The following is a 15,281-nucleotide window of genomic DNA, read 5'->3' on the forward strand; positions in this document are numbered from 1 at the left end:
AGAGTGGGGAGTGGCGAGAAAAGATAAAAATTTAGTGACTCTCACAGATTTTTTTGAGGCCAAAACAACCCATAAACTGTAGGCAAAACTGTGGGAGGAAACTTTGCAATCTTAGGGAGAGATGAAGAACCAGATTATGTTGATGTATTTGGGAAAGACTACAGCAAAAATGTGAAAGTTGGACTGTGAAGAAAGCTGAGCGCCGAAGAAGTGATGCTGTTGAACTGTGGTGTTGGAGAAGACTCCTTAGAGTCCCTTGGACTGCAAGGAGATCCAACCAGTCCATTCTAAAGGAGGTCAGTCCTGGGTGTTCTTTGGAAGGACTGATGCTAAAGCTGAAACTCCAATACTTTGGCCATCTCATGCGAAGAGTTGACTCATTGGGAAAGACTGATGCTGGGAGGGATTGGGGGCAGGAGGAGAAGGGGATGACAGAGGATGAGATGGCTGGATGACATCACCAACTCGATGGACATGAGTTTGGGTGAACACTGGGAGTTGGTGATGGACAGGGAGGCCTGGCGTGCTGCAATTCATGGGGTCGCAAAGAGTCGGACACGACTGAGCGACTGAACTGAACAGCAAAAATTGTTATTTGACACATCTTACATGGTTTTCAAAGTACTTTCAAGAACTGGTGTTTAATCATGCATGAGAACGGACTTCAATATTTTCTATGATAGCTGCTCTTCCTTATCTAGTAAAACTGAAAAATTCTTGAGACACATTTTCATAATTTTAATCATTTCATAGACTCATATGTAAATTGGAAAGAATTTAAGCCTTCAATCACCTTGTTTTTGTAAATGAAATTGGGGCCCTGAGTGGTAAAATAATTTGCCTAATGTGACAAGTCTGTGGCACTGGAATTTGTGCAAGTTTGTGGGTACATATATATTCATCTGCAATTTTTTTGTGTGAAATCATTCTTCAACCTTCCCTTGGCACCACCAAACCTGGGAATTGTATTGAGATCTTAATTTTGTGGCTTTCTGTTTCATGTGCTGACATCACAAAATTGTGAGGAACTTAAATGAGATTAGAAAGTTTGTAACCTGACTAGTATATTATTGTACTCCCCCTTGTCTTTATTTTCCTCCCACATCCACTCAAAAATAAAACAGCCTGAATCCCATGATATGACCCTTTCTTTCCAGACTTTCATTATTTGTCCAGACTATTTCCTCCAAACTTCAAAAATGTTTATTTTGAAAGAATGAGAGAAATAAGACAGAGAGGTATCAATTAACAAGAACAATGACACTGAAGAAAATACATTAATTTGTACTCCCCACGCACAACACCCCCACCCCTTTCCCCATCCCTGGCACAATGATATTTAAACCATCAGAGCACATCTAACAAGGAGAAGCAGCAGTATATAATGAAGAAAGCAAATTTTCATACTGCTCAATCCGACTAACCCATATTGAATGTCCTTCCCCCAGCTAAACTCCACCCACTGAAAGAGGTGTAGTAGAGGAGACAACCATGGGGGTAACTTGGATCTCTGCTTACACTAGCAAAGTTCAGTGAAAATTCAGTAAGAATAGTGAATCTGATTGGCAGGAAAGACTGGATACAGCTCCTCTGTCAAATTTCAGATGATTGAAGAGAACAGCTAGAGTTGAAGAGTCACAGACTTGTAACAGGACTAATCTTTGCTCCCTCAACTGCAACAGTGGAGCAGCTGCCAAATCCTGGTTAGCTGCTGAGAATAGTGGAAATGAGGCAGCTTTTGGCTTAAGAAAATCCAAAACAGATGTCTGATAACAAGTTTATTGTTTCAGTTTCCAACTGTGAATAAAGGAGCTTAGTAGGCTGGACTCCGACAAAGGCAAGGTGAAACTTCCAATTTTATCACTTGAAGAATTAGACTATCTACTGACTGCATTATTTCCCTTATTTTAATTAAACTCAATATGGAGTATTTACAATTTAAACAACTTTTAAAGTAGAGGTTAATTCATTTTATGTGTAACTCAGTGTCTCAAATTGAAGGAACTTTTTCCTAAAGCGGGAGGTTTAAGTTTTCAGCTTAATCTAGTGAGGCATCCCTGTATCCCATGGGAATACATAGTTTGTTTTATACCAAGAAGTAAGTGGGATTCTCTTTATAGGAGATTTGTTTTATTCTGCCTTTACTAGAATCAGTCTATAAAGGAAAGGATACCTATGCAGGATTAGTTCAAGATCAGAGCCTTTTCCTTCACACACGCATGCGAACACACACATACACACACACACACACACCCACCCACCCACACACACACAGTAAGTAACGTTTACCCACACATAATCTCACAGTCACATGCTTGCTGGAATCCATCTCACAAATACACTTCAATAGTTAGCCATATACATGTACATGCAGCAAGATGTGAGAGTTGCCCCAGAGTGATTAAAGGTGGTGCACACACGTCTATGTGGGGAGGTCATTTTAGGGTATAGGTGTACACAAGCCAATAGGACCATCAACTTGCAGGTTATATGTGTCCCTTTTCCCCCAAGATAAATAAATCAAATGAAAAACACACACTGACATCTTCCTGGGTGTCATGGAGGCAACTGCCTGGAAGGTCCATTTTTTGCACTTCTGCTCTCCTACGACAATTTCATTTTGCCCTGAGGGGCCTTCTCGTATAAGGACGGCTGCTCCTCGGTATTCCCGGCATTGCCGTCACTCCCCGCATTCCCTGGTGGCGAGGATTTCTTCTCAGAAGACCGGTCTTCAGGCTTGCGGGCAATCAGCAGGCGGCAGGTGAGCAGGATTCCAAACACCAGGGCATGGGCGTAGCGTTTGAGAGGATCACCGACTAGCTGGTGGAAGAAGAGGACCGCCAACACCAGCAAGAGGAGGAAAAAGTTGGCCACATCTTTGGGACGCCCAGGCACAAGAGTCATGACAATGCCACAGGCCACCTCAAGAGCACCAATGCTTTTGCGGAGGAGAATGGAATTGATCCCCATTTTCTTCAGCAGAGGGAGGGCTCGCACATAGCTCTTGTAAGCACGTTTCTAGAGTGGAATATCATAAAGAAATAAATCGCTGCATTAACCATGATTTTACCATTAGAATGAAGAGCACACAAGCAAGGTCCTTCTTCCCCACTATTCCCTTTCCACACCAGTCAAGGGTGTCCTGTTCTTTGTTTACCATGTCCCCTAAATAAAAATCTTATAATAAAGGGAAAAAAGCAAGCAATCTGCTGAGATCCTTGTGATTTAATCCTTAGTAACACCATCAAAGGTAACAGAATTTGACTTTATAGTTTAAAAACACTTTTTTTCTGCCAAACCGAGTGTCAGCACTGGGGATTTGGGATCTTAGTTCCAGACCAGGGACCAAACCCAGGCCCCCTGCAGTGGAAACACCCTTGAAAAATATTTTTTTTCTGATTATAAATCATAAACAACATTAAGAATTTAAAAGAAAATTCACTGGGCCCATGAAAACTGGTACAGATTAGCCATATCCACATTTTCCAGTGCCTGCTGCTACTGCTGCTAAGTCACTTCAGTCGTGTCCGACTCTGTGTGACCCCACGGATGGCAGCCCACCAGACTCCCCTGTCCCTGGGATTCTCCAGGCAAGAACACTGGAGTGGGTTGCCATTTCCCTCTCCAATGCATGCAAGTGAAAAGTGAAAGTGAAGATGCTCAGTTGTATGCGACCCTCAGCGACCCCATGGACTGCAGCCTTCCAGGCTCCTCCATCCATGGGATTTCCCAGGCAAGAGTACTGGAGTGGGGTGCCATTGCCTTCTCTGTTTCCAGTGCCTACTTTGTCCAAACGCAGATACATATGAGCAACAACAAAAATGAAACAAGACAATCAAGCCTCACTAATTTGGACTTCCCCAATTTGGAATTTTTGATAATTCAAAAAATATCTGAGTCGGAATTTACATTTGTGGAATCTGTAAATTTTTTTTAAAAAGTGTGCTAAGCAAATAGAAAAATTTAAATTTATGCAAATGTTAGCCCCTTATATATCTTTAAGATATAGTAAGCCAAAAATCATTCTTATGGTCATTGACATAAATCCCTGGGCTTTTACAAGGCACTGATTAATTTTAATTCAGTAAACACTTATTGAATACTTATTATGGATTATGTAATGGAGATATAGAGATGAATATAACAGGGTCAAGAAGCTGTCGTTCTAGGTGGGGGGAAACATGCATAAAAACATCATGGAAGCAGCATGGTTAGTGGTATATAATAGAGTACTGTATAAGGTCTAATTGTAGCCCAAAGGCAGATATCATGGAACAAAGAAGGGAGGCACTGGTTATATTACAAAGTAATAGAATTTTACTGACCTTAGAGTAATAGATAATAATATTTTTCACTATTCAGATGGATCCAATCCTCATCTTGTAGTAAATTGATGAGATTTTATCAAATCTGTTTTTTCCTGGTTTTGCCCAGTACTTTGTTTTCATGAAGTATCCATTAATTCATTCAATATTTATTAAGCACCTCCTTGTGCTAAGCATTGTGCTTGGTACTCTGGATACAGATTTCATTCAAAAGCCTTGCCTTCCTGAAGTTTGCACTTATAGGAAGAAAAGTTGTGGAAGTACATAAATACAATGTAGCATTATGGTCGTAGGTACAGTGGAGATGCACTGGAGTGGTCAAATTTCCCTAGATGGGGACTGAGAAAAGCTAGAATGGAATCTTAAAGAAGAGCAGGTGTTTTGAGAATCAATAAGGGAAGGGCAGTGCAGGCAGAGGAAGCTAGATGAGTAAAGGCCCTGAAGGACATAATAGACTGGTGTATTTCAAACACTGCCCCAGCTCAGCATAGGTTGGGGGAGGGAGAGGTAAGGGGGAGACATGAGACAGAGACGACAGATATGAATCAGATCATAGAGTGTTGCATTGTGGAGCTGGACTTTATCCTATAAGCCAAGAGAACAACATAATTTGCTTTTAAGGAAGATCTCTCTGGAAGTAGCATCATGGATGGATTGGGAGAGGTATGCCTGGAAGTGAGGAGATCAGGTGAGAGACCTGGACTAGAGTAATGACAATAAGGATAGAGGGAAGGGATGGAGTCAAGGATACTTTGAATGCAAAGTCAATAGGAATTGATGTTTTATCAGATGTGGCCATGGAGGGAAAGGGAGAAGTCAAGACTGCATATGGAAGAAGAGGGGGAAGAGGCAAGAAGGAATGAGGAACTCAATTTGGAGTTTTTTAGTTGAAGTTATCTCTAAGACATCTCTAAGTGGAGCTGTCTCATAGGCAACTCAGTAATAGAGGTCTGGGGTAAAGATACAGAATTGATAGTCATCAGTATTCCCAGGTAGAATGTATACAGTGGGAAATTTTGTGTGACAGACATTTTAATAAGGGGAGGAAGAAGAGAATCCACAACATAGACAGAGGCAAGTGTGGTTAGAAAAGTAGGAGGCAACACAGGAGAGGTGGGGTCATAAGGGCCAAGAATTTTAAGAAGAGAATAGTCAAAAGCACCAGATGCAAGACAAATATTATAAGAATCAGGCAGAAAGCCAACTTGACCTGTCGGGAGCATCTGGTGCTTAGAATAATGTTCACACACTCTAGTTTGGAACAAATGTTAAGTCATTTCTCTAGTGAATGCACCTTTATTTCATGGACTAATTATCATGAGTGGCACAAGATAATCCTTTATGAGTACTGTTTTAAGATCCATGGTTTAGATTTTTTTTTTTAAAAAAAAAGCATGGGTTTGGATTCAAACAGGCTTGACTTCAAATTCTATCTCTGTTACTTTCTAGTTGGGTGCCCCCTGGGCAAATTACTTGCTTCTCTGAGTCTCATTTTCCTGAGCAAAGCTGGGACTAAGATGAAATGAGTTAGGCTATGTCCCCTGAGTACAAAATTTAAGAAGGCACCAAAACACTCATTGATTAAGGTAAATAATATCCACACACACACAAAAAATCACAACTTTAAACAGAAGCAGGATCCAATTTTGCACTTATATGACCCTGCCTCACACCTCTTCCTAACACTGGCCCTGTCAGATCCTGTCTTAGTTGTCTTTATTTACCTTTATTTACCTCTGACTGGTTTGATCTCCTTGCTCACAGCATTCTCATTTTTGGTGTATCCTTGACTCTTGAAGCTTCCAAATAATTTGGGTTCCTTGGTAGCTCAGATGGTAAAGAATCTGCCTGCAATGTAGGAGACCCAGGTTTGATCCCTGGGTTGGGAAGATCCCCTGGAGAAGGGAATGGCCACCCACTCCAGTATTCTTGCCTGGAGAATCCCATGGACAGAGGAGCCTGGCAGGCTACAGTCCATGGGGTCACAAAGAGTGGACACGACTGAGCAACTTTCACTTCATTCACCTCTAGTACCTACCCTGTTACTGAGCATATAAGAAAACTCAAAGTATCAGTCCTTCCTCCTCCTTCTCATTTTAGGTTAAATCAGGGATTTTCAGAGAGAAATTAGGAGAGGTTGACCAGTAGGATGAGTAAAACTCAGGGTTTAACTGAGCTAGACACATATGGATCAGAGTTGAGTCAAGGGATAGGGCATTTTGTGGTTTCCTCTCACTATTAGCCTAGATGCCACCTGCTCACTCTCTGTCTCTCTACACTCTAGTGATGGTAGCAGGGGACATGAGGGAAAGAAATCTAGACCCAAGAGTTTTTCTTATCACTCTGAAGGTAGGACTTTTTCTAATTAGCAACACAAAGCTCCCCAAGAGGCAGATCCTAAATCCTAAGTGTAACCTTCTAACACAATAAACACAGGAAGCAGGATGATTTTCTTACAATCAGTTCAGAGTGAAGATTTCTAGATGGTGACTGAGTGGCTTCTGGAAACATTCCTTTGTTTTGCCTAGGGCTAAGCACCCATCATTGAAGAATAGATTTTTATCTATACTATAGTAGAATCTGTAGGCCAAATTCCAGGCCTTTAAATCAAGTTCCTATGACCTCGATGAACACTTTTCTCTCCATTTGGTGTAACTCCATATTACTTTTTCAGTTTATCTAACCTCTGGAACTGCAGCTGTGGATATTTGTATGCAGCAGTTGCCTCTTTCTTTCCTTCTTTTCTCAAGAGGAAACTGCATGTGGATAAGTCATTTCATCACATCTTTGGTTCAAAGCTGAGTAGGTACAGATAGCATCTCTTCTCCAGGACTCCAGACAGTTAACGTCTAACTTGTTAGAGATGGGACTCAGCTTGGATAGGGTCTTGACAGTATAGGAAGCCCTTTATTCTTTCTCCTGTGGAACAGGATAGAGACATCAAAAGTATCCTACTATTGCCAGCCCCCACAAGACTTGGGCCAGGTCACCTCAATTCTAATAGAAGGGTCACCTGTCTATAGTAATTAGATCTCTAAAGACTTTAATTGTTGTGACAGTAAGAATAAAGAGTTAACTGAGTCACTCTCTCAAAAGGCTCTCCCAGTTCACTTTGTTAGGTCTGTTTCTTTCTTGCAGACTTTGTATAGGTCTGTTTCTTCTTCATTGCCATGACCCAGACCCTGTAACCATAGTTTCCTTATAGTAAAAGGAGAGAGAAGGGTTTAGTCAACTTTTTCAAATACCTTTAGTCAAAGACAGTCATCCAGAAATATCCATATTAGCTAAATTCCAATTCTAGTTTTCCCCCTAAATTGCTTGGAGAAAATTAGTTAAGTATTGTATTACCTCAGTTTCCCCCCTTTTGAAATTAAATGAGCATTTTGGAGATTTGGTCAAAGAATCATAACATCATAGCATCAACCAAGGGCCACATACACGTATTTTATCATTACTGAAGCACACAATTAGAAATCCATATATTTGCAAGCCACAGTAATTACTTTAATGATAATAGCAATGTTCAAGCCCGTTCATTTGTATAGTATGAGATGGTATGATTCAGACATGAATCAAACGCATATGGAACCTTTCTTTAGTCATATCTTTTTGCTTTTTATCATTTAGTCTTCACAACACTCCAGGGTTCATGATCTCATATTAATTACATTAAACTTGAACACCTCACAACTGTCTAATAATACTCATCTTCAATTACAGTTAATTACCCATCCAAGCCAGCTAACAGGACAAAATGGGAAGAGAGGGCAAATAATTTGTTCCACTTTAGTTCACTTACACCAGTTAGGCAAAGGAAAAAAAAAAAAACTTGGCTAATATACTGTATAATTCCATTTATTTGTTGCTGTTCAGTCACTCAGTCATGTTTGATTATTTGCAACCCCACGGACTGCAACACGCCAGGCTTCCCTGTCCTTCACTATCTCCCAGAGTTTGCTCAAACTCATGCCCATTGAATTGGTGGTGCCATCCAACCATCTCATCCTCTGTTGTCTCCTTTTCCTCCTGCCTTCAATCTTTCCCAGCATCAGGGTCTTTTCCAATGAGTCAACTCTTTGCATGAGGCAGCCAAGTAAAAACAGTAAAACTAACTTATATTGTTGGAAGTCGGGATTTATGCAGGGAGTAGGTGTAGGTACTAATGGGAAGGGGCCATGAGGGAAGTTTCTGGGATGCTGGTCATGTTCTATTTCTTGATCTAGGTTACACAGGATTCTTAAAATTCCTTGAGCTGTACACTTAGGTGTACATTTCAGTATGTATGTTATACTTCAATACAATTTATAGGGGAAAACTATATGAAAGCAGAAGAGGGCATTGACAAAAATATATTTTGGCTAAAAACCTCAGTCTGGTTGCTATATTAGATCATAAAGGCTACATAAGTGCTGAAAAATTTACTGACTCAAGTATGATTTTCCTGAATCTCTGTAGGGAAAAAAAAAGCCATATGTGAATCATAGATCATCTCTTAAATGCATTAAAAAGCCATCACATGCTTAATTGCCAAATATCATGTGAATAAAAACACCTTTTAAGCAGTTCTACTTTCCACTATCATATAATGTCCACCTAAAAAGGAAGCTGCAAGCCTGACCCTACTAACCAGAGTGGATCCCTCCCAGATTGCATCTAAGGGGAGAAGGGTGTGACTTCCACTCAGTCAAAAGTTGCTCTAAAACAAGCACAGTTGTTGGCCATTGGAGGCTACAAGCTCCCTGGCATAAATTCCAATGTAGTTTAGCTTAGGCTAGCTAGCTGTGTAAACTAAGCAGTCACTTCACATCTCAGGGTCAGTCGCCTCTCTGAGGGAATAAACGTATTGTACCACCTCAAAGAACAGTCTAAGCATTGGTAAATTACTATCTTATTATGTAGTTGGAATGCAATTAATAGTGTGATTGGAAGCATAAAAGATCACCTGTGGACATTAAATAAAACCCTAGGGAAATACTGAAGGGCATTTAACTACAAATAAGCAAATCATTCAAATCAACAACAAACCTTCCCTATGAGGGGCTGCAAAGAAGCTGCAAAGACTTGCCATGTCTTCTTCAGGGTCAAAAATCCTTTGGCTTCAATGTGACAGGATTTTTGGTGTTTTCTTACTGTTCCATTTGTGGCCCTTTGTGCGTGCAGGATAGAACCACTGCTAGTGAACCCCTGCTACAAAGAGCTGAATACCAAATAGAGAGCAAGTCAACCATTCATATGTTAAACTGCCTAGCAGCATTTCTGTACTGTCTCCCAATTCCAAGTGAATTAATGAAGGCACTTAGTCAAGGGAATGGTCGGTCGTGTTGCATTCACGTGGGATTTAGAGTACTCTATAGTGACACTTGCTAAATTGGGAGGAGGTATGGAGTGACACATACCAAACAGGCTATTCAAGAGAGGCATCCAGAAATTCTGCACGAGATCCACTATGCACTACCCAGCAGCAAGTGTAAGGTTTTCTATATTAGCTGATTGCATAGAGGTCTGTTCACCAACACATGTAAAAATAGCAACCTGCTCTTTTAAATGCCTGATTTCAATCCCTTAAACTGGTCCTTCAAATTAGTCAGGAAATCACTGCATAACATAGTGTCAATTATATCATCACCTGAACCCAGAGCATTTCTTGAACACCTACCATATTCATATATTGTACTAGATTCTTCCATATGCAACCTCAGTTAATATTTACAACAACCTCCTGTGGTAGGTATTATCCTCATTTTACAGATGAGGAAACTGAGGCAGACGCTTCAGGAGTGTCAGGTCTTGAACCCAAACCAATATGACTCAAAGTCTGTACTCTTTCCACTAACCTTTCCTGGCTTCCCCAGTAGAGACAGGAAAGAAGTTCATATCCATTTGTCTGTCTAGTTTTTAGCAGTGATTCTCCATGGACGGGATAACACCTAAACAGAACACTAATGGCTTTAGAACAACACCAACAACAAAAATAGTTGACAGAAGAACAAAAAAAAATACAAATTAAAAAAAATTGGTTTCAAAGTAAAATGAAACCCCAAAATATGGGATTGGGACAGTTGAACTGGTACCAAAAAAGGAGAAAGAATGTGCCACATATTTTCAAGAATCGGTCGTAAGTTCTGACATCCAAAAAAGCAGTTGTAACCATTAATGATTCCTCTACTGGGAATATTGAGTCACAGATTTGGTTTCTAATCTCTGCTCCAGCAGCAGCTTAGCCTAGCATCTTGGATAAGTCATTAAACTTGCCTCGTTTCTGTTTATCCATCAATAAAATAAGCATAACTTTAAAAAATGAATCTACCTCACTGAGATGTTTTAAAGAACAATCAAACAATAACAACAACAACAACACCTTGAGATTTTATATAAAAAGCCACTGCAGTCAATACATGACTAACTCCATCAATGCAGAGGAATCACTCCTCAATGGAAAACAGAAAATCCCAGATCATTATCCCAGCTGATCTCTGGTTGGAGTCCTGAGGGGCTGTAACCTGCTTCTAAGAGGCAAGAAATGACTTCTGAACTGCATCATCAAGAGCCAACCAGAGAAATCTGAAGGGTGGTGACCAGCCAAGACAATGCTACAATGACTCATTCATTTACCCAGCCATTCAACGAATATAAACTGAGCACCTTCTTTGTACTAGAACTGAATTGTCCCCCCTTTCTATGGGTTCAGCAATAAAGCTAGGCTGGCCCAGGCACAATGCAGTGGGCCCTATGCCAGAAAGCCATCTCTAGCCTGGGGCCTAATACTCAATACAGGAGAGAACTCTGGACAAGGGCAGTCTGAAAATTCTCCTTAAGCTTCTTAGTACTGTGATGTTTACCTCCCAGCTATAGTTCTTCCATTTCCTCCAGATGCCCTTAAGCACAGAATTGTGCATGCATGCGCGTGCACACACACACACACACACACACACACACACACCCCGGCTTCCCAGGTAGCTCAGCTGGTAAAGAATCCGCCTGCAATGTGGGAGACCTGGGTTCAATCCCTGGGTTGGGAAGATCCCCTGGAGGAGGGCATGGCAACCCACTCCATTATTCTTGCCTAGAGAATCCCCATGGACAGAGGAGCCTGGCGGGCTACAGTCCATAGGGTTGCAAAGAGTCAGACACACACACACACAATCATTCTGTACTGCTGTATTAGATTACACCTATTTAAATATCTTCCTTTGTATGATATGGAATCTTCATATATTCTGCCTTTCACTAGACCATAACAGACAGCTCCACTCCCTGGGAAGAAACCTACTGTAAACCCATTTGTGGCTGATCCTCCTCGTGAGCGCCTGCCAAGCTGATCGGAAGCTTCCTGGTGACTCCATCTTAGTTGGATTGCCTGCAGAACCTAACACTGTACTTAGGGTGCAGCTTGGATGGCCTCTAAAGCAGCTGAGCAGGGTCTAGGGAGACAGGGAGTACACTGAGAAAGGGTACTATGTCCCTACAGAAAGGCAAAGCTTAAATATACCTAAGGCACACACACACGAACATATAAATGTATGTATATATGAAAAGGAAAGAAAATCAAGAGCATATGCATTTATTTATAACCTAACGCCAAACTACTACTGCCAAGATAAAAATATAGTGGCAATTCCCCTCCACCCTTTCCCTCTGCCTTTGGTGGCTTCTGCTACCCCACCTCCTCTCCCCTCCCCTCTTCTCCCCAATGCAGGCTGTCTTGGATACTCAATTTGACCTGATTTCATTTCCATCTGGTCAAATGTTATGGGAGGAGAAAAGCGGGAAAGAGAAATGCATTAGGATTTGCCACTGGGGCTAGCCCTTGGTCCTTGAGTGTCAGCTGCCCTCCCTGACCCCAAGGTGATCCTGTGATGAGAGAGACATGGGAAACACAAGCTTAAACCCTGAGACTGAAGCCAGAGCTTCTTGCAAACATTTCCAAATATCTATGATTTGCCAGGCTCCATCCATTTGCAGCTCACGGTTGAGGGGCTCTGGAAGGCTCCGCAGTGAGCTCCAGGAGAGCGATTTATTCCTGTCAACTGTCATCGTGTGGGGCTATTCCTCCTTGCCTCAGCCCTAATGGGGAGTCCCTCTTGCCTCTTCTCTCCTCCTTTTTCTCTCCTAAGCTCCTTTCCTTCTTGACCTTGAGAGCCCAGTAATGGGTTTCCTCCCAGGACTGGAAGTCCGGCAGAAGCAAAGAGAAGCAGGTTCTCTTCAGCTGGGGTGGGGTAATGAAGAGGCAGAGTGACTGGAGGAGAAGCGAGAGAGCAAGAAAGTGCTGGAAACATCCCCTGTCATCTCCTTCCTACTCCACAGCCTGGGAACAAGTCCTCTTCACGCCCAGCTGGGGAGTGCAGCCCAGCCCCCAGGTTGCAGAGGAGATGTTTTGGTCAGTCACCTTCAGGTGATTTGAACTCTGCAGAGGGAAACCCTGCAGAGGGCCTGGCCTTGGGCATCCACAGGAGCCAAGATGGGGATTATGGACTATTTTGCGGGAGGGCAAAAGCAGACTGCAGATTAGCCCAGAAATAACACAAAATAAAATAAAACATCCAGCTTTCCCTTGAGAGAAGAAGCAGCAGGGTTTCAGTGACCTTTATTTGGGCCATGTCTGCTTTTGTCTCGAGGATATAGACACACGCCCAGGCGGCTAGGGGAATACCATCCGCTCCCCATCTGGGATGAGGGATACCATCTCCGCCCCTAAAAATTGCTTGTATTAGTAGCCCATTCGCCCTCAGCTCTTTCCTCCTTCCCTTTTGTTCTTCCCCAAGATAAATAAACTCTCCAGCTTGCTAAACTCTTAGCTCCAAGGGAAGCAATCAGACTTGCAGACTGGTTACCTGGACTTTGGTTGTGCTGGAAGGAGGAAAGGGCTCCTGCCGGTGACAGGTGTTACGCAGGTCTTAGCCCTCGGGTTTACTTGGGGGTGGAGGGTTTACTTGGGCAACCCCTCCCCCAACTGGCATTCAGTGGCTCCCAAACAGTTGTTCCCGGCTAGCCCACAAACGATCTCCCTTTCGTCCAGCTGCTCCTTCCCAGCTGCAAAGTTGTTGGGGAGAAGGGAGGGTCCGGGGTGGGGGTAGGGGTGAAAGGGCTGGGACCTTGGACCAAGGAGGAAAGAAGGGGAGAGGTACTCTCCATCCCTTGGAGTGTGCTCCTCATCACCCGTTGGCTTCACTTACCATCTCACTGTAGGCATCCTTGCTGAGCCTGGGGGTCAACTTGATAGTCCCCATGAAAACAAAGAAGAGTCCCAGGGCCACTGAGAGGGCCACGACGGTTACGGTTCTAGGGGATGCCATGGGGTCACCAAGGCAGGTCCGGACTAATCGTTCTGCTTTGCGCACCCTCTGGTCTAAAGCGCAGGCATTTAGCGCAGAGAGAGCTAGAGGGACACTGCGGAGGCAGCAGGCAGCTAGAATGACAAAGGGAGAGGAGGGAGCTCGAGGGAAAAATTGAGAGATCGAGATTCAACCTCTCTCACTACAACAATCGCTGGGTCCTAATGCCCTACGCTTGCTCCTCACTGGCCGGAAAGCACAGTCTCGAAATTAAACGAAGTCCCAAACTGAGGTAGAAACTTCAAGTCTTAAATGGGGAAATAGGTAGGTTATGTTGCGAATTCAGTCCCCGGGCTGCCTCTGAAATGAGGAATGAAGGAAGATCATTCTATCACTTCCCCCCAGGAGCACTTTCGATCTCTCTAGTTCTTTAATTATTCACTCTCCCTTTTCAGCCTCTCTCCTCTCCACTGTTCCTTCCTCTCTCCTTCTCTCCCCTTTTCCTTTCCCTCACCAAAACATGAGTCCTAGGAGTTGCTAGTTTCTGCAGTAGGTAACACTCGAGGACGAATCTGCAAAGTTTTCAGGCTTGATTGTTGCCAAAGAAAGCTTTATCTTCCTCTTCCTCCAAGTTTTTTCATGGCTCCTATTGCTCAGTGGTTGATTTCAGAGTTTTAAAATTGACATTTAAGGCCCTCCACATTTGGACCTCTGCCTCTCTTTGGAGGTTTGTGTGTTCAGTCGTGTCCAACTCTTTATAACCCCATGGACTGTAGCCCACCAGGCTCCTCTGTCCATGGAATTTCCCAGGCAAGAATACTGGAATGGGTTGCCATTCCCTTCTCCAGGGGATCTTCCTGACCCAGGGATCAAACCCCCGTCTCCTGCTTGACAGGCAGATACTTTACCAATGAGCCACCTGGGAAGCCCCTTTGGAGGTTTATCTTCCAACAACCTCCACTGCCACCCCGTCTCCTTTCTACTCATGGTCCCATCCAAGCTGAGATGTCCCACCTCCCCTACATTCGCTTTCCCTGCTCGGTCACTCTTCATTAGCAATCAGCCTTTTCTTCAGTGCTACCTCCTCCATAAAGACTTCCCTGATGCGCTCCCAGCTGGATATGATTTCTCCCTCTGACTTCCTGTTCTAGTAACCAATATTTATTGGCTGTTAACTAAGTGCTAGACACTACCCTTGACTTGTATTAACTAATTTCGTCTTAACAACATCAGTGAGTTAGATGAGTTCCCATCTTATGGATGTGACATTGAGGCAAAGGGAAGTTAATTAAGTAACTTGCCCTAGAGTATATGCTAGTAAGTGGAGAAACAGAATTCAAACATGGGCAGTCATTTCCAGAGCCCAGGTTCTCAACCATTCATCTGCTGCCTCTCTATATAATATTTTGCATCATAAATATGGCACTTACCTGATACTGCTTTCCTAATCCACACTACAACTAGCTATGATTGTAAGCATTTAGATGGTAGGAATAGGACTTACCTGGTGGTCCAATGGTTAAGAATCCACCTGCTAATGCAGGGGACACAGGTTCTATTCCTGGTCTGAGAAAATTCCACATGCTGCAGGGCAACTAAGCCTGCATGCCCTAGAGCAAGTGTTCTGCAACAAGAGAAGCCATAACAATGAGAAGCCCGTACCTGCAACTAGAGAGTAGCCCCC

General features: G+C 42.9%; 1 protein-coding gene across 2 annotated transcripts; it reads right to left on the reverse strand.

The window, feature by feature from the left end:
• Positions 1-1,775: 1,775 nt before the first annotated feature.
• TMEM35A (transmembrane protein 35A) lies at positions 1,776-14,652 on the reverse strand. Of its 2 annotated transcripts, none has more exons than XM_055563033.1 (3): positions 14,506-14,652; positions 13,499-13,731; positions 1,776-3,018 (listed from the first exon to the last, which is right to left on the reverse strand). In XM_055563033.1, exons 1-3 carry the CDS (start codon positions 14,648-14,650, stop codon positions 2,605-2,607), a joined length of 792 nt encoding a protein of 263 aa, XP_055419008.1. In that variant the 5' UTR covers positions 14,651-14,652; the 3' UTR covers positions 1,776-2,604. The 2 variants fall into 2 exon arrangements, with proteins under 2 accessions (XP_055419008.1, XP_055419009.1); XM_055563034.1 differs by lacking the exon at positions 14,506-14,652 and adding an exon at positions 14,112-14,485.
• Positions 14,653-15,281: the final 629 nt, after the last annotated feature.

This window comes from Bubalus kerabau, chromosome X (assembly GCF_029407905.1).
Source record: "Bubalus kerabau isolate K-KA32 ecotype Philippines breed swamp buffalo chromosome X, PCC_UOA_SB_1v2, whole genome shotgun sequence".
Classification (NCBI taxonomy): domain Eukaryota; kingdom Metazoa; phylum Chordata; class Mammalia; order Artiodactyla; family Bovidae; genus Bubalus; species Bubalus kerabau.